This window comes from Numida meleagris, chromosome 2, assembly GCF_002078875.1.
Source record: "Numida meleagris isolate 19003 breed g44 Domestic line chromosome 2, NumMel1.0, whole genome shotgun sequence".
NCBI lineage: Eukaryota > Metazoa > Chordata > Aves > Galliformes > Numididae > Numida > Numida meleagris.
In genome coordinates this window covers 4,640,936-4,660,904 of record NC_034410.1, presented here as the reverse complement: position 1 = coordinate 4,660,904, position 19,969 = coordinate 4,640,936, and the positions used below count along the sequence as shown (strand labels likewise).

Below are 19,969 nucleotides of genomic sequence, written 5' to 3'. Positions count from 1 at the left end.
CGGGAGGGAGGGGAGAGGGAGGGCAGAGGGAGGGAGGGAGGCACCTACCGCCTCTCCCCGCCCTACCGAGCGGAGCCGGGCTGGGGCGGGCCGGGCCCGCAGCGCCCTCTGCCGCCGGTGGGAGGAGGGAGAGAAATCGGGGAGGAGGGGGAGGAAGGATAGGGAGGGATGGTGGAGGGAGGGAAAACGGATGGAAAGGGGTGAGAAAGGCTGGGGAAGAAAGAATGGAAGAGAAGAAAGTGCTGGGGCATGGAAGGAAGGCTGGAGGGAGAAAACAGGGAGAAAAGGTGGAGGTGAAGGTAAGATGGTTGAAGCATGGAAAGGAAGGAGGAATGGGTGAAGCATGCTGCGGGTTGCCAGCTGAGGGGGTTTGGAAAAGAGTTTGACTGAGAGCAAGGAGGCATGAGAGGAGAGATGCTGGGGAGTGGGACAGGACAGGAAGATCTCAACGCCCAGGGGAAAGGGGCAGGCTGAGTAGTGCCCAAGTTGGACTTGGTTTTTCCTGTGGATAACCAAACCCAACCAAACATAAGGGCTCTTGCAGCCCCCTGCCCCAAGTGCTTCAGGCCTTAAGAAAGAGTTGAGTCTGGGTCATGCTTACAGGGTGGCATAGAAGTGGGCAAATACAGCAGCTTTTGCTGAAAAATAAACTGCCTGGCAACAAGTGGGAAGGTCATACATGGATGCCCATAGGTGGAGAGAGGAGTGACAGCTTGCTAGAAATACTGAAGTATTCAGGGTCATAAAACTGGAAGAAACTTCTGAAGAACTGCAGAAAATCCTCACAATTCTGAGCTAGGTAAAATACAGTGATGGGCTCTGAAGTGAATGACACTGCTCTGAAAAGAGCCTGGAGCAGTAAGAAACGCTCCTGTGAAAGCAACTGAGGGCTGGGTATTAATTCTACAACACAAATGCTGGGAAAGGAGCAGATCAGGCAGGAAAGTAGTGAGGATGCTACAAAATGGTCCAAAGAAGCAGCAGTGGCACTAGGAAGGTGAGTGATGGGCAGGTGTCAATTCAGAAGGAAGCTCACATCCAAAGAAATTAACAAATGAGGGGATCGCAGTTGGCATAGATGCAGACTGGAAAGGCAGAGAATGAAGAAAGGGGAAAGGCAGGTGGTGAGAAGGAGCTAGGAGGAAAAGGTTTGTACTAGAAAATGAAGAACACAAAGGGAAATGGAGGTGCGTGAAGACGGAGGAGGATGGATGTCAGCAGGGAGGAAAGTTCCTGATGGGAAAACCGCCCCTGAAAGCCTGAAGCAGTTCAGGATGTTGTAGGAGGTAGGAGATAAAGGAAGACAAATCTTCAGGGAAGGGCCTTTTTAATCACTCGATATGAAGCCAAATGGTGGTTGTGCAGGGGGAAGGACATCATCAAAAGGGCACAAAGCCAGCTATGGGGCAGTGGGACCAGCATCACTGCAGGAAGTTCAGACCTGTCCTGACTGCTTCCACAGAGCCATGCATGAGGCTGCTTCTGAAAATGGGGCTTCATTCCCCAGTTCCTTCTTTAATAGTCTCAGCAGTGACTGTGCCAGGCCTGGTCCCAGAAATGAAGTGTGAGGGCACAGGAGAGCCACCAGCACCTCAGTGCCACAGGTTTAGCATGCATCACAGCCAGGGAACAGAAGGGAAAGCCCCTGAGCTTTCACTGAAGTTCCCATCCTTTGGTCCAACCACCTGTTCTCTCCTTTGCACCCAGTATTGAGGAATGCTGTTCTAAGGTTTCAGCTCTGCCACTCTTTCTCATGGAAGAAGGAAACACTGTAAAATCTTGAAAAAGCACAAGAAAGATCCATCCTCTTTTCATCTGCCCTTAGAAATGGAGAAATTACTCCTAGCTCCAGCAAATCCTTGATCCCCTGGTAATGAAATCAGCTTGGTCTGAGCAGAGCTTACAGGAAACACAGAGTACTATTTACAGAGGAAACAAAGAAGATAAGGAAAAGGTATAAAGAAGGACAGAAGAGGAAAAAGGACAGGAAGGGAAAGCTATCTGCTGTATTTATTCTATGCCAGAAACAGGACTGAGAGGATCCCCCGTATCCCATCTTATCTCCTAGGGACAGCCCAGAAAAACTTACCCCCAGGTTTCCAGATCAAATATGCATGTGTCATTCAATTCCTATATATGAATTGCCTCCCTTTGAGCACTGCTTTATGGAAATGCAACCAAGGAGCATATGCTGAAAGGTAAAACATCGGGGTGGGGGGGGGTATGGACCTGTGCAACAACAAACAGGCAACAGCTCACACAGCAAAGGGAAAGCATCCTTGGGACACAGGCAATTCATAATGGAAAAAACCCATCATACAGCAACCATGTTAATTGGAACCCTATAGACAGATTGATCAGAGAGATAAAATTGATTAAACATGCGCAGCCTTACCCAAATCTCCAAGAAGCATTCAGGTAATGTTGACTTACCGAACGTCTGTGAAGAAGTTCATATGAGTCAGCTGAAACCCAATAAATGTGCATGTCAGATGGAAGCACCAGCAGCAAAGTAAATACTATGTGGGAGATCAGTTGATGTCATCTTTCTATTCACTTCCCTCCAAAAACCCACCTTTTTCCTCTGAAGCATTCATTGCTCTCTTAAAGGAATTACAGACAGCAGTGCTGCTTACAAAGAGCCATTTATTGTTCCAAGATATTTATAGAACCTTTCATCCCAAATCCCCACACATTTGTTGCCACCTGTTTTGAGGAAACAAAGAAACTGGAAAGACATGCAGCTCTTGCAAACGAGAGAGTTTGGAGGAGAGATTTGCTTTAAAACATACTGTTCTTTTTCTTAAAATAAAAAATACAATTCCTCAGAATCCTGCAAAACTTAATTTGTCTCTCTATATATACACACATATTTTCTTCTAAATTTGAAAGGCTTTAGTCTGCCTTCCCACTTTTGTGTGAGTGCTTTTGATTTCACAGACCATGGCTCTCTATGAAGCCTTTTACCATCAGGATAAGCAATATGAGAAGCTCCTGGAGCACTGGGTGCCATCGGGTTTCATAGGCAATGCTCACTTTAGCCAATACTTCCCTCTACCGGGCAAAAAAAAATACTGTTATTTGCTATAAATCCCTTCGAAACAGAGGGAGACACCGGGACAAGGGTTTTCCCATCTAAAATGACAGAAGACTGAAGCTGAAGAAAGACCTATCACCGACACGTTGCCGTATTAATTAGGCAAAAGGGCTTTGGCCATCCCATGTTGACCCATACTCCTTCTTGGACAACAAGGATCCTAGATCCCTCAAATGCCCTTCCTGCTGCTTCCCAGCCCCACTGGGAGCAAATGAAGCAAACTTATGGGGCTGGATTCCGCCCCCCCCCCCCCCCTCATCTAAACCTCCTCTGTGCTATGGAAAGCACTAGAATAAGACTCAGAGCCCGGGTTTCTTCTCATCCCCTGCTTTGATTTTGATAAGCTAAGAGGCCCTGATATAAATCTTGCTGCTGTTTCAGCTGATACATCATATCAATCTTCAGCTTCCATCTTTTAATTAAGTGTATCATCCTTGTGGAGCATCTCTCATCAAGCATCCATGGGGAAATCCTGTAACGCCTGGCTAAATTGCTACATTTGTTCAATTAGACTCAAAAATGTAATCCTGAAGTGAGCTAATCTAATTTAAGGGGAAAAAAATGTTATGGGCATGCAGTGCCTCAGACAGTGAACGTGTCCAAGTGTGAAGAAAGCATTCAACGCCCTGAAAGACGCATAACAGCTCACATCATTAAAGTAAAATTTAGTTTGTCTCCTTTCCCCAGTGCCTCCCGGAAATGGCTCACCTCCCCAGCACACACAATTAGGCCACTAGTGTCAAACCAGAACACAGCTGCATTTTAATTTGGAAGGGGATGAAGGTCATGCTGTACTGAATTATGTCCCATTACATGCTCATGGACAGCACAAATATTTGGTGATTAGGTGGTTTAGAGAGCAGGGAAGCAGGGAAAGTGCTCACATTGACTCTAGTGATTAGCAGCATCAGTATCATAAAATCATTTGTGTTGGAAGGGGCCTTAAGGGCCATCTGGTCCAACTCTTCTGCAATGAGCATGGGCATCCACAGCTCCATGAGATGCTCAGAGCCCCCTGCAGCCTGACCTTGGGTGTCTACAAGGACAAAGGCATCCACCACCTCCCAGGGCAACCTGTGCCAGTGCCTCACCACCCTTATCACAAAATCCTTTTTCTTATATCCAGTCTACATCTCCCCTTGTTTAGTTTGAAACCGTTTCTCCTTTTTCTATCACAACAGACCGTTTTAAAGTCTGTAGAGCAGTACTTGGTTTTCCAGCAAAGATTTCTATTTCTTCAGTGTCACCTGCATTATAATGAAGGCCTTTTCCTCAGGATGAATTTCTGACACTCTGATTGTTGGAAAAACTTCACATGAACTTGCCTATGCCAACCCCCTCCAAGCAGTTTTACAAACTCCAGGTTCAGTAAGCTCTCCTACAAGGGAGCATTCACACACTGAGCTTTGGCAAAGTGACAACAGTATAAATACGTTCCCTCTTTTTTGGGTCAGAAGGATAAACTCAAGACACAGAAGTTGCCTTACCCCTGAAGCCTCTCAATTGAGGGACATGGTTTAGTGGACACAGTGGTGATGGGTTGATGGTTGGACTAGATGACCTCAGTGGTCTTTTCCAACCTTAATGACTCTATGATTCTCAGACAGCTATCAGGCACACATAGACTTCACAATCCATGGGAAGATGTTTAAGGGATGAAATCTAAACTTCACCAAGCTCTGACTTCCATAAAAAGAGGACTTCAAGGCAGACAAAAAAAAAGTAGTTCGTTGTTTCTAGGACAAAATTCAATGTAAAATCTAAAGCATCTAGAAATATTGCTGCTTTATAGATTCTAAAAGGTTGACCACACATTATGTAAACTCGTATTTGCCACAACTTTAAACCTTCTAGACACTATTTTTTTTCCTTTGGGTAGGCAGTTTGGGCAAATCTTTGTATTACTTGTACCTCTAGAGTCACACCTTGTACACTACTCATAGGTTCAAACACTTCGTCATGTTTCTAACTGCAGGCTTGCACTTCATGTGCATCATGGAGGCACAACTAATGAGCACACCCCCACAAGGACTGAAGGCAAACTCGAAGTGATATAGTCATTTTCTGCATTAACATCCCTATCCCTCTTTTTCCTTTTACTGCAGTCCAGCTGCCCTCCTTTCCTCCATTTAACACCAATTAAAATCAACCTTCCTTCCAGTACACTTACTCGGTATTTTAAGTGAATCATCAACCATTTCCCTTTTTTTTTTTTTTTGTTTTAATTTGAATCATCTAATTAATTGTAATGCCTGTTAGCTTGTATTCAGACACTGCCACTTCAGTTTCTGGGAAGTGCTTGGGGTAGAAAGATTCAGCGTAGCTAAGCAATAAAGACCACAACATCTTCCAGCATGGAAATAATCTTCTGAACATCCTTAGGACTGCTGTACGCCTACTGCAGCTCACACAGGCCATGTCTCAGACTAAATGTGCTTACAAGAGTTTATATGAGTCAGGATTTCTGACAGAAGCTTGACACGTTTGATGGAAATTAAGCTGAGCTCTCTTATTCTTTTTCTTGTAGAGTTTTCATATAAGGTTTCTGCAGCATCTTTATCCTTTCTCTGGCTCTTCTCACTGATGTTTTCAGCCTTATACTTTGTTAATTGCAAATCCAGGGCCTGTAGGCTACAGAGCTTTGACTACCTGTGTTATTTTGCTCACAAAATCTCTGGTCCACCAGATCACTCCTACATGGCCACTTACCTCTGGTGTGCCCATTTCTACACCCATTTCCAACCCAAGACTTCTGCAACAGCACAGAGATATGACAAAATCATTTTGCTTTCTGAAAAGAGGGGAAAGACTGCATCCTGGGACTGCCATTAGTAGTTTGTTTTTTTTAAGATTCTTCAAGCTGAGCAGTTTAAGGAGGACAAGAAGGCCTGCCCTGAAGCTCTTCCAATTTAACACTCTCCTCCTGATATTTCATGTGCATGGACAACTTGGCTGAGCCTTGTTGCTCTCAGCAACAGCTCCCATGAGTGCTGGTACTCATCCTCCTGGTGCAATGAAGGCACAAGGAGAATGGGCAGCAAGGGGAAGCCTGGGTGGAAAGCTGCAAGTAGAAAAGGATTCAGTGACAAGCAGACACTCACAAACTGTGGTTGTGCTGACTAGAGCCATTCCCTACTTGGTGAACACAAAAGACACTGGTAAGACCTGGGAGACTTGCCTTCACATGGAATTCTCCATCCTCCAGTTTGAGTAAACACGACACAAGCAGAAATAATTACCAATCCATCCATCAGCTTCCTTTTTTACCGAAGAGAAGAGTCACTGCCTCGCACGTGTCTCTGGGTTTCTTCCTTCTCTCCTTTGTCTGCCTTTCTGCAAGCACAGCCTGCAAATATCTCACCCCTCACACTTCCAATTCCAAACTTCCATCAGCTCCCATCACACCTTTGCCCCTCATTTTCCTTTCTCAACAAGATCAAACCAGTTTTAAAACTAAGTTAGAGCCTCGATAAGAGGACTCTCTGCCATCATTCACCTGTAACCCTAACACAATGAGCCAGCCTGCCTCTCGCAATAACAAGAAAGGACAGAGGGGAGGACAGCACTCAACCAGGATCTGGCTGCTAATGCAACAGGACCAGTTACCCGATGGGATAATCTATACTGAAGTCATCAGGTCCTCCAAGCATCTGAAAGTTTGCCCTGTTAAAAAAAAAAAAAAATCAAGGAATCCTTTGAATCCCTCTGGTTTAGAAAAGATTTTAAACAAAACTATAATTGCTGAAGGCTCTCAGCTTTTTGTACTTCATCCTTAATGCAGTATCCTACCTCTGATAAATGGAGCCTTTAAGAACTGCACTGCTCTTGACTGGAAATCTGGCATTAAAGGACATCAATGCGCACACTGAACAACTGCATTTGCTTTCCAAGCTGACCCCCTCTGAGTGCAGGGTCAGACCCTTGCTGGATATTGAATGCTCTCCTCAGCAACAAGCAAAGTCCAGCTTTTTTTTTTTTTCCTGCAGAGTTTGAGTGCTCTCTTGGAGAGGTTTTTTCATTTATTCTTTCATCCATTTTCAAGCATTGATTTGGGGGTGACTTTAAATGAGAGAGGAATGAGGCTTCTGCCAGATATTGGGAGGGGAATTGCTTTCCTCAGTATAAACAGAGCCACCCCCAGACAATAGCACAAAATCCTAACAGTTGACTTTGGTCTCCAGAAGAGTTGGATGGGGTCAAAAGTGGCCTCTCTTTGTGGGCACCCAGGTGTCCAGTAGAAAGGACAGATGCTGGAGAAGCTTTTCCTGCTCTCTAGCGCTGCTCATATTTTGTTTTTTCTAATGGATTTTCACTTCTGTTTTCTTTTCTGTAGTCTTGTTCACATTAAAGGAAAAGGGGGAAGAAAACGAATGCTAAAGGAGAAATTCTGGTGGACAGTCTGAAGTAAAGGATAAGTATTTGTAAGAGGATGGTACCCACTCCTGATCTGAGTGGGAGCTTACCTCGTATTTTCTAATTACTGCAGCCACCATCGTACTATTTTTCTGCAACACATCAGTAACTCACTCATGTCAGTCACTCCCCAAGAATATCACCACTCTGTAGTCTCATTTCCTGCCCCGAGTGTAGTATCTGGCACACAGACAAGATCAGCTGTGAAACCCAGGCTGTACAGTGGACAAACAGCACCAGTTTTTATCAAACAATAGGAATCACTTCTTCCAGAACAAAGAAACAACAAAGCAGGATGAGATCTCCAAGTCCACACGTTCTGAATGCCTGGTTCCAAAAATATACCCAGCAAGAACTTTCCTGAGAAATACAGCATTAATAACTATATCAAGCCCTGTTATCTCCTTAGACAGAAAGGCCATGGCAATGTTAGGGCTCTAACTTACACAAGAAACTCTGGGACTGAAATGAATGTTGGGACTCACTTGGCAAACTGACTGAAGCAGATTTGGCCTTACTGTGGAGTCCAGGACTTTCTCCTAAAAGTGAGACTGTCCTGTAAACCCAGCAAGGTTGCTGCTTTACAGCTGTGATATTTGCATGGTTCTTCTCACCTTGCACGAGTTATTGTGGGATTTGTCTGCTCCCATCTAGGTGTCTAAAAGGTAGGCAAAACCACCACTGAATAAGCCATATCACATCTACCCTCCAAAAAGTCACCAGTTAGATATACCTGATTTCCCCATCCCCATATGGATACAATTCATCAGCCTCTAGAGATGTCTTTCTCCCCTGCACTGAATGTATCTTTAGCCCAGAGCTAGAGTTGTACTCTCATTAACAATAGATACACAGCATGTCTAGCTGGGTTCTTCCCATCTGAACTGTCTAAGAAGTAAGATGTTAAGACACCCAGTCTTATCCTGAGAGAAAGGTGGAGACCACATCCTCCTGAGGAATCAGCACTGCCTGAAGGTGCACTCCAGAAACAGATTACGGGAGAAGGGGGATGCTGTCCAGAAAAGCACAGCATAATTGGTTTATTTGTCTGAAGAGATGCTGTTTGGATCAGATACTGGCGCTGATGTCAGCTAATGGGTTGCAAAGGCTTGTGCAAATAAATAAAAAATGGATTTTGAAGAAAGTTTGCAGAATTTAAGTATGAGGAGATACCATCGTGTTTGCTAAAAGGCTTTGTAATGCATCTAAGACTGACTCAGAACACAGTTAAATCTAAATGGGAAAAAGAAATTCAGGATTGTTTCTGATGTATAAATGTAATATGAGCTCGTCACATAGCTTACTAAAAACAAACATAAAACCAAAGCCTCTACAACCTAAGTTAAGTTCACAAAAGTTCTAACAGAAGAGGTTCTAAGCTGGTATAAATGGGCTCAGCAACATCAACCAAGCTATATCAAATTTCCTAGAGCAATTAGAAATGAATTAGCATGAATTAACTGTTGGGTGCAGTGGGTATAATTTCTTTTTTTCCTTACCATGGCATAGCTTCAACAGAAGAGGGAATTTGTTGATAAAATGGGAAGTATTTGTCAGATGAACCTGGAAACTCTCCAGCTGCCTTTTCCCTGAAAAAAGTCACTTGGAAAGAAACCTCCAAATACAACAGGGAAGATATATATACATATGTACATATAATGGTGACAATAAATTATTCAAATTAAGATCTCTGGGAAAATGAGGCAAAATTAATTCCAACTGTGCACAGGAAGGATATTTGCAGTGTTTCTCCCATCCCATAGGGGTCCCCCACAGCAGTCTACTTGTCTGGGGTTGCCCTACGACACATGCACTTGCAGAAGATTTGCCTATATAGAGAGCCAGGCATGTCATACAGTACAGTCAGAGCCGGTAGGAAGGGCAGAGTGAAGGAAATAGGCATATCCTCACTCCACCATTAAATTTTCATAGAATTCTTACTGCCCGTATCTTTTTCTCAGGAGCGAGTCATACACTTTTCAAGAGAGCAAAGAGCTGTCTCTCTTATGAAGGACTGGCAAACACTTGCATGGAGAGCTTCAGCATCCTCCACTTTAGTCAAACATCTCAATTCTGTGATTTATACCAACAAATAGCATGCAATACATGTTACCTGACCCACTGAGACACTAAAAATTGACGCTGGCTTAGAGCAAACATGGACAGTAACAGTCCCCCACGTAACACGCACTTCATTCACGCCATAGCAATAGGGCAGCTGAGGTTGAATAAGCAAACGTTGCTGAGGTTGGCCTACAGCTTGATATCAACTAAAATCCATCATTGCAGTACATGTTTTCACATCATTTCTTGCATTCAGTCACCTGATGAGGTCACTTCTCTAGAGTGCTGTCTGAGAGATATCTATGGCACAGGATGGCTCCTGTGTTGCATCCCATGATGCAGTATCACCACATCAGATGCTTGGTTCCCACTTGGGCATGAAGCTGTGTTCACATTGCAAAGACAACCTTGAAAACACAACTTGAACCACATCTAGGTAAGAGGCCTGCCAAAAACATGAGTCTGAGATGTGAACAACATCGTGCATGCTAGCGAGAGATGAACTCCAGACCATGCTGTCAGGGACTCTCACAGCCAGCAATGGTTTTAGGGATTGAGCAGTGCCAAACCACAATAACAGAACAGATTTATTTGATACCTTCCCCATTTGAGGGGGGAAGAACAAAAAGAGTTTAGTTTCAAGTTCAAGAGTTCAAGTTTCAAGATCACCAAGCAGAATGTTCTAAAACCTCACCAAACAAGTGCTTCTTGTGACAGAAAAGACATTTCCTTGCAAGATTAAACAGTAATTTGAAGGGAGAAAACAAGAAACATGTCAATCATTCCCAGCTTACTAGTCTTGTGAAGAGCTACAATGAGGAAATGAATTTTCTCCTTTCACATATGTGAAAACATACACCATTTTGATCCTCATCAGCCCTGTTCAGACCAATCAAGTGTTCCTCCATCTGCTCATCCTCAGTCATTTCTCCCCCAAAACAGTGACCAACCGTTCCAAACCTTACCTTAAACAGATCTAGGAGACTCTTCTTCCAGATCACCTCTGCCCTACACACTCTTCTCCTCCTCCTATTCTTTCCATCTTTCCTTTTTTTTTTTTTAACCCTGATCTTTTATAACTTCCAGCTGTGCTGATGGCCCCATGGGTTAACTCCTTCCCTGCCACATCCTATAAAGCTCCTGACAGCCAGTCCCTACTCTTCAGCTCCCAGAGGAGAGAAAACTGGCTGTATCCTAACAGAATCCTAATGAACATTACATACAGTACTTATGAGACTGGAGAGTCTGATACAGGAGCATCATGCATATGTTGTGTGTTGGAGAACTGAGGAAGACTCTGAAAAGAGCCAAAAGATTATTTGATTGCGGGGGAAAATGTCTGTGCGAAGCACTTTAAGAGGTCATTCCTCTCACATTAGAGTGCTGATAGTGAAAAAGTGCTTTCATTGAATGGAAATAGCAAATACTGAAGAACCTTTCAATGTAACATTAAAGGTATATCAAGAACCAGTGGTTTGAAGCTGAAGTCAAGCTAATTTAAATGAGAAGCCAGCCTTGTGATTTTAAGTGTAAGGCTAAGTAACTGTACAACAAAGTACCAAGGGAGAAAACATTTTCCTTGTTGTCTGCAGGTGAAGAGCTGTAAACCCAGAAGACAACAGAAAGGAGAGTAAACCCAGCAGCAAGGTGTTTGGCTGCCTTTAAACCTGCATTTCTTGCTCCATTCTGTGGAGACAAGACATATTTATAACCCAGTGACCTGCCCTGATGACCCAGGCCCCTCTCAGTTGGTTGGTGCTCATACCATCAAAAAGCAGACCTTCTAGATCTCAATGGATGGGACATAGTAAACACACCTTGAATCGTTAGATGCTGTTGTTCTGGAGCAGTTTGTTCTCCTGTTTCAATAGAGTGTGGATAACAGATTTTCTAGTGCATTTTCCAGCTTTTCTCCATGCCAGAGGCTTGGCCCATAGACATGCAATCATGGAAACATTCCACTGCATGCAAAACTGCAGTGGGGAAGCTGCAACTGCTGTATGCACTTGGAAGGGTGTTTGATACAGGCTGTACTCAAAATAAGCATTGCTCTGTGCTCCAGTTTAACCCTCATTGACATTTATTCCCCTCTCAGAAACAGCCACATCTCTCCCCACTATTTTCATTTTGCAGGATTAAGCAAACTAGGCTTCCAGGCTTCTTTCTAAACCTTTCTAATCCCTTATCGTAGAAGCCCTTTAATTCTTGTTTGCTTTGTATGAATCTTCCCTGAGCACCGTTTACCAGTGCATACAAGGGTGCAGATGAGGTCTCACCGATGCTTCCCCATTGCATTAATGCTTCCTGGACTTCATTGTTCAAGTTATGGATAAAATATTGCTAAATGCAATTGATCTTTGCAAGAGATCTGTCACAAGGTGGACAGAAGCAGTTTTCCCTTTTCAAATACATGTTAACTACAGGTGCCCATCTGACGCAGCTTTATCAAATTATTAGTGGATAAGATCTGCCACATCTTTCTTTCTTAGTAAATAGATTTCAGACCTATTTTGTTCAATTTCCCACTTATCTTTAAGTCTTTTGTTGTTTTGCCTTCAAAATGTGTTCCAACACCCTCAAACACACTCAGTTCAGATTAGTGAGTCTCTGATTGCTTGAATTGTTTTTTACCTCCTTTTCAAATATAAGCATTACTTTTGGATTTGATTTTATGTTTTTCATCCTGCCATCTTTCCTGTTTTGTCACATTCCTACAAAACCCTCACTGAGAGATCTGTAGGTCCACATGCCTACTCTCAGCAGCATTTCTGAGCAGGGATTACTTTGGCCCCCTTTTTGATTGCTTCACTTCTCTCCTGTGTTCATCCACGGATGTACTCACATTTCCATTCAAACATATCCTGTTAGGCAAGGAAAAAGTAATCCTGTATTGAGTATCGTTTAAACCTAAGGGAGAATATTTACCTGGTCTAACTATTATATATACCTATGATAGATGGATGGATGGATGGATGGATGGATGGATGGATGGATGGATGGATGGATGGATGGATGGATGGATGGAAAGATAGACAGACTGATAATCTTGAACTCTAATGCTGTCCAAAACTTCCTTAGTGCCTCACTCTAAGACATTCCTGCATCTTTATTTTTTTAAATCGTCTCATCTATATAGCCCTCTGATTGTTGCTAGCACTCTTTTTAAGAGCATTATTTGTGTCTTTATGTCTCAACCTCTGTACTTGACATAGAACTCTGAACTTCTTTTGCACTTTGAGTATGTCATTTTGATCTCAAACCACTAGGAGGAAGCATTCAACAAGTTTCACCATTCTGGTGCAGATCCCACTCTTAACTGGTGATTTTATAATTGCTCCTAGTAGAAGCCTGGGGGTCTGCCAGGTCACACCTCTTTAAAGTGTGGTGGCACACAATCTCTTGAAGAAATGTACAACTATTCACCTTTCAATGAAGCTGGCTCTGCTGCTTCTGATGCAGTGTGGTTTCATAGCCCCATCCTCAGAGCAGAATATATTTCTAATTTCTAAGGTAATTTCCTTCCTGGCTATGCCACATGTCTTTTAAATACCTTTCTCCCTTGCATGTATTTTCCCACTGCTTTATGTACCAGGTGTTACAATGCATCCTCTGCACTGTTATTTCTAAGCTGAACAATCCAAACTTGGATCTCTTTTCATAACAAAGAATGCTGTTTGTTCTAGTATTGCTTCTCTGCATTTAATCCAGTTTTAATTTGCAGTTGTTGAATTGCAAAGGTCTCTGGAAAATGAGAGAAAGTACTTCTGTTTGCTTTAAAGTGCAATGCAGCTCCACTGATTTCCCCAAGTAGCCGAGAATCACTGAAATGAGTGATCAATACGATCCCATTATGATTGCAGTCTCAGTGGTAAAGTCACTACAGATCCTGACTTTAATGAAAAAAAATAGCTTGTTTTGGTCAGTTCCACATATCTTTTCTTGTGTGTGTTTTTTTTTTTCTCTAACTCCTCTTCAGAGAAGCTGTGGATGCCCATCCCTGGAGGTGCACAGTGCCAGGTTGGATGGGGCTGCCCTGAGCAGCCTGATGTGGTTGGAGCCACTCAGTGCACTGCAGGGGGTTGGAACTGAAGGTGTCCCTTCCAGTCTAAATCTATGATTCTGTGACTGGGGTGCAAGTATTCAAGGCATTTCCATTGTTATTGGAGTATTGACATTAGTAGGACCCAAAGTTAAGAGAGTTCAGAGAAGTACCAGCAGAATTTAAGAGCATACCAAGAAACTTGCCTTCCCCAGAATGATGTCACCCTTACTCAGAGGGGCTTCTGCACAGGGCAGTATTTGCCTTAGATGTCATTGTCAGTCCTCACACTGATAAACAAATCCCTGAGGGCACCAAATTATATTTTGCAGGGCAACAAACTGTAACAAAACATTGGTGGGAGGGTTCAACCTCTACTGCCGTACCACTGACATCCAACTCTGATGTCATGGGCCAACATCATAAAATAGGAGGTATTACTTTCAGAGCAACTCTAGAAATCAAATCACCAATCAAAAATACCCCTTCCTGGCAAAGACACATTGTATTAACTTTGGGTATGTGATTATTTAAATACATAATCTCATACATAAAATGATGCAATGCCAGAACTGTTTAGTGCACACCCAAATCAATGAAAATAGCAGGTGTGGCTCATTTCTGCTTCTGCACATTGTGGGAAGCAGATATCTGACAGAGTGAGGCATCCCACAATGCAGTGTCTTCAGCTCCTAAGCTGTGGTCAATTACAACTAAGTGGATGTGTTTTAAAAAAATCACTTTAGCCAACTAAAAACATTTAATTTTATTAATTATTTTAATTAATTTTTACTTATTAACTTTAAATTTGGGGGGAAGGAATAGAGTCCCCTGTGTTCCAGTGGCACAGAGCTGTTGTATTCTCTAGTACAAAGCAAATCCACTGTGCACCTATTGAGAGACTTGTCAAAACTTCTTGAAGGTTCTATGAAGCCAGGAGAAAGCAGAAGAAGCTAAGGGAATACCATAAAATAAATTGAAATTAAAAGGTTTTATAAATATTATTTATTTGCAATCAGTGTTCAGACAGCCTTAACTATGAACAGTCTCATTGTTAAGATATATTTTACCATCTGTAATAAAAGGAAATTTCTGTCCAAATAGCTCACAATCTGAAGAGGTGAAAAAGATGGAAGAAAAGGGAGAGGACATGAGACAGGCCATCTAACTGCCATGTAGGGAAGGGGTGCTGTAAAGAGGTAACCAGCTTAGTGCAAGTCACACATGGAGTGTACAGCAGGTCCCATCCAGATGAAAAACCCAGTCTTCTTTCTGGCTGGAGGAAAGCACATCTGAGCCTTGACAAATCTTGCAAATCCAACTGCACAGCTACAACTCAGTAACTACAAGAAACACAAAACATATTCTGCTGACTTGCACATAACATGCCTGAAGTTTAAAGGAGAAATAAAACGTCAACAGTAATTTATGACTGTCTCTAATGCATGACACAACAGTCATTAGACAGCAAAGTGCACGAGCTTTAAAGTATATACAAGGTACATGTACAAAGGATGAAAGACCACCTATTGTTTGGACATGTGCTTCTCTGGGAAAACCAAGCTTGTAAGGACACAATAAGACCTTTGCAAGGAAAACATGGTGAAGATCATGAGAGACCATCTGCATGCTTAATTTCATAAGAAGCAGCATCTGTGAGTGCATCCATAGTGTTATGTTAACCCCAGAAGCGAGTGCCTCAACTCAGATTTCCTAATTGTCCACATTACTTGTATCGTGGTTTCTTCTAACCTGTGCAGGGACAAGAAAACCGTCCTTTCCATTGAAGAAGCAATAACAGGAGGGGAAATTACTGCCAACAGGATGCATCTACCTCAGGTCGAGGCTTCACTCCATGGCCTTGGATGATGCTCACCACCATGACCAAGGCAGCTTACATGCTGCCACAAGGCACTCCCTGCCTGAGTTTCTGTACTAGAGTTCAGTGCAACTTCTGGAATATTAAGAGTTGTATTTATTATTTCATTAACACAGTAGCATACATGCCATGACTTATTTATAGGTTGATCACATTGGAAGAAGGCCACTACACTGTGGATCATGCAGGGGCTGAGCTTCAGTTCCCAAACATTAATAAAATCAGCAGCCATTATTAAAAAGATTTACAATGAGAGTATCAGCCGGAGAGTGGACTAAGGAGAAATCCTAGCTCCTCTCCCTTCTGCAATTTAAACAAAATTTAATATTCTTTTTCTCTTCTCTGGTAGGTCTGTTGCTGCTTGAGCTCTCTGCTTTTTGAGTGTGGCCCTCTTAAGACAGCAGGTATAATGTCAGATGTGACATTCTTTGTCACTGTTGTGGACACGCCACCATGGGAGCTGGGATACCATTGACAAGACAGACCCAAAGTCTTTCACAGCTTTTTCTGCCTGTGTTGATATTGGACAAAGCCGAACATAGAGTCCAAGGTTAAAGCTTGGCCACTAGCATAGTTAAGTGATCAGACTTAACCATGGCTAAATAGTCGTGATTAATTTTGACAGTTCCATTTTAATTGGGAAGGCTGCCTCAGCTGATGTGTATTTACATTACCATCTTCTGTGAACGTTTCTTAACAACATTGTTACTCACAAACTATTTAATGTCCAGAGATTTTTGGTCACCTGTAAATTCCTTCTCAACCATCAAATTGCCACTACTGGCTCTTGTGACGCTGTCATATGACGGAGGAAAGGATGTTGAGGATGAAGTTTGAGATTTGTCAAGATTCCTGCCATAGTTTTCACCCATCATAGAAGATATGAGTCCTTCTCTTTCTGGAGCAGCATCTCCAAGACTGTCACCACCATAAGTTCTGTGATGATACAGGTAAGAAGCATGCTTTATGGAGCGCTGGAGCAAATGACTCCTGTAAGCACGCTGGATGACTGTGGCAGAAGCTTCCTCTTGTCTGTGCCTGAGTGTAGTGGAGATTGGCTCATATGATTTTTTGGATGGATTGACAGCCATGAACTTCTCCTCCATCTGTACTTTCAGTGTATCCATCTCCCCAGAATCTCCTAATACTCGTTTGGTAAAAGCAAACAAAATATCCAAGCAATGAATCCTATCTCCACTGACCATAGGTAGGTCCATTGCTATGAGTTCAATTCTGTTTGGTTTTGGTACACGTAAAGGTTCAGCCAGAGCATCTGCAAAGTCTGAAAGTGCAGAGAAAGTTATGAACTGAGTTGCTTCAGGGTCAAACTTCTCCCAGATTTCATAAAAGATGTCAAAGTCATCTTCCCCTAAAGGTTCTGTACTTTCCTCAGTAGCAGCATTGAAGTTCTCCAAAATAACAGCTATATACATGTTTACAACAATGAGAAATGATATAATGATGTAACTCACAAAATAAACAATTCCTACCGCAGGTTTACCACATTCACCTACTTCACTTCTTGTAGTTGGATTACAATATGGTGGCCCAGTGTTTAAAATAGGACTGAGAAGGCCATCCCAGCCAGCTGATGTCGTGATTTCAAAGAGACAGAGCATGCTGTTACCAAAGGTTTGGAAGTTGAACATATCATCAATGCCACCTTCCATCTTCACATAGGCAAAGTTAGCCATGCCAAAAATTGCATAAATGAACATGACCAGAAAAAGCAAGAGGCCAATGTTGAACAGCGCAGGTAGGGACATCATTAAGGCAAAGAGTAGAGTTCGAATTCCTTTGGCAGCCCGGATAAGTCTCAGTATTCGTCCAATTCGAGCCAAGCGAATGACCCTGAAGAGCGTAGGTGGTAAGAAATGTTCAAATGCTTTACCAATGCCAGAAAGCAGTAAGGCTACAAAGGAAAGAGTAATAACTTGTTAGAATACCGTATCTCTTCCTAGCTGGTTATAGGATGAAATTATAATATCTATATAGTTGAAGAATATATGATGTGTGGGAGCTAACAGCCTAACATTGCAACCATTAATAGAAGTTCAAAATCAGCCATTATGAACTACATCCTTCATCCTCTGGAAGACAGTATTTGTTGCACCAAGAATGGCAAGCGCCTTTCTTTGCACAACTTTAAAAATCTGTATCTGTCAACACTTGTTGACTAATGGTTTTCTCTGAAATCAATTGCATGAATTCTTCAGCAAGTGCTGGTTATGTATTTACCTTCTAACTTCAATGCCAACTGCTGAAACTGCAGTGAGGTAGGCGTCAGTCTTTTTTCTCTGGTGACAAGTGGTAGAACATTAAGAAACAGCCTCAAATTATACCAGAGGAAGTGTAGATTAGATGTCAGGGTGAATTTCTTTATGGAAGGAAAGGTTAGGCACTGAGCAGGCTGTTGAGGGATGTGATGGAGTTGCTATCACCAGAGGTATTTAAGAGGTGTGTGGATATAGTGCTTCAGGACATAGTTTAGTGGTGGGGTTTATAGTGTGATGTGATGTTTGGGTTTAATGATCTTACGGATCTTTTCCAACCTAAATGGTTCTAGGTTCTGCACAGCTAAACACAGAAAACAAAATACAGTAACAACGTCATGGTCATCATTTAGATAACATAATCAAGATACATACAAGCAAAATCACTGAGGAACATCAATGCCGTACATGACACTGTCTTGAAGTTCATTTGGGAGCACAGCTATAATGGATGTTATTTTATCCTTAGTTTGCATGAAAACTGACATGCAGATCTAGTAGCTCAAGAAGCAAAGGTCTGGCTTTTCTAAGTTCAGATACTTCGGATACATTTTTCTAGATTTTCGCTCCAGGAACTTAATTCCTTGAGGAAGAACTATATTCTTATTGTAAGCCAAAACATAACCCACGATTACGAAACTAGTATTTTTTCTTCCCCTGAATGTCTTCTATGATTTTGGCAGTTCTGGCCCTTGGAATAGTTAAATTGGCAGACGAGCTCTGTACGGCATTCTTCCACTGCAATCTCTTCACATAAAATACATTACATTTGGGTCGATCTTTTTCATTCTACAATTCTGCTATACAGTGCAAACCTTTAATTTCAGTCATCTATGTCAAAGTTTCTGGAAACAGAATTCTAACATCTATAATCTTCATGTTCCCTATATATTTAAATTATCTGTTAAAACATAGATGACAAAAAGCATCATTTTTTAACTGACCAAAGATTTCATAGTTGACGCTAAATCTATAACAATGGAAATCATCATGTAGTATAGCACGTTATGTTGGTGTGTTGGATCATTAATTCTGCTTCTCACAATGAGAAACAACAACTTAAAAAACTACTATGAACTATTTTATGTAAAACAGTTTTCATTATTCTTAAATATTTTTATTAGAAAATTAGTAGAAATTTAAAAATATACAGTTTCCTATTATTTTAATAAAAGCATGGTGGGTTTTTTAGGCTGTGCATTTCTTTTTGCTCAACATTTGAAAGTATTATGGCTTCCATTTCAACATCTATTTGAAGATGATAAATTTAAACTATTTTTTTCTGAAAAGAATGACTGAATTATTAAAGAATTTATCAATCCAATTTTACTTACCAGCAATTGACATGATCACAACAACTATATCAAATATGTTCCAGGCATTCGAGAAATAGTACTGCCTCAGAGCCACCAATTTCAGTATACATTCTGTAGTAAAGATTGCAACAAAGAGTATATTGATTTTGTTAAGAACGTTGGTCTTTGTGTCACTTTGTTCATGGGTTTCCACCATCATGGTGATCATATTAAGGCAGATGAGAATCATGATGACAATATCAAAGGCTTGATTTGTTACAATGTCAAAAAGGAATCCTTGGTATCTGTTCTAGAGGAAAATAAATATATCTGGCATCAGTTACGGAAGTAGGGAATACTCATCTGTACATGCTTTCTGACAGAGACAATTTTTATGTTGCTATTTTAAGTGTAACTATGGTAAAGATAGAGAAATTTAATCAAGGCTAAATATTAAAAGTCCCTCCCATCCTGAAGTTTAATCTCCTAAGCTGAATACAATCCTGATACTATTATTCAAAAAAATTTATAAATATTTAACTTGTAAAATCTTCAAATATAATTTTTTGGTATAGAATTGTCTTTCAGCTCTGAATAACAACATAAAGATTGTATATATAATTTATATTCAAAATCTAAAATATGCATTCTTACATGAATTATATTGATTTCATAATGTATTTTTCTTTTGAGAAATTCAGAAATTCTTACCAATGGTCTTGGAATGGGTTTTTGAGGTTTCTTGGATCCTAGCTTTTTCATGGCATTGTAATATTTTTTCTGTTCTTCTGTCATAAATATATCATCCCCACCTAAGTATATAAAGAAATGTCAATGTTATTTGGTGAGATAGCAGCACTGATGTAGTTATGGATGTCTAAATTACTGGAAACCAGCATTCCTTTCTTT

General features: G+C 41.5%; 2 protein-coding genes across 2 annotated transcripts in view; both read right to left on the bottom strand.

Moving 5' to 3' along the window:
- The window catches only part of LOC110394380 (sodium channel protein type 5 subunit alpha-like), a 222,397-nt gene extending 211,785 nt beyond the window's left edge, over nt 1-10,612 (bottom strand). The window contains exon 1 of the mRNA XM_021388192.1: nt 10,540-10,612. The gene's annotated coding sequence lies outside the window, so the exon portion shown is untranslated. The remainder of the gene's footprint in view (nt 1-10,539) is intronic.
- Nucleotides 14,634-19,969, bottom strand: part of LOC110394545 (sodium channel protein type 5 subunit alpha-like) — a 34,030-nt gene continuing 28,694 nt past the window's right edge. The window contains exons 26-28 of the mRNA XM_021388456.1: nt 19,772-19,872; nt 19,100-19,370; nt 14,634-17,404 (exon numbers count right to left, since the gene is read on the bottom strand). Of these exons, the coding sequence (XP_021244131.1) occupies nt 16,209-17,404; nt 19,100-19,370; nt 19,772-19,872 (1,568 nt within the window). The 3' untranslated portion in view covers nt 14,634-16,208. The remainder of the gene's footprint in view (nt 17,405-19,099; nt 19,371-19,771; nt 19,873-19,969) is intronic.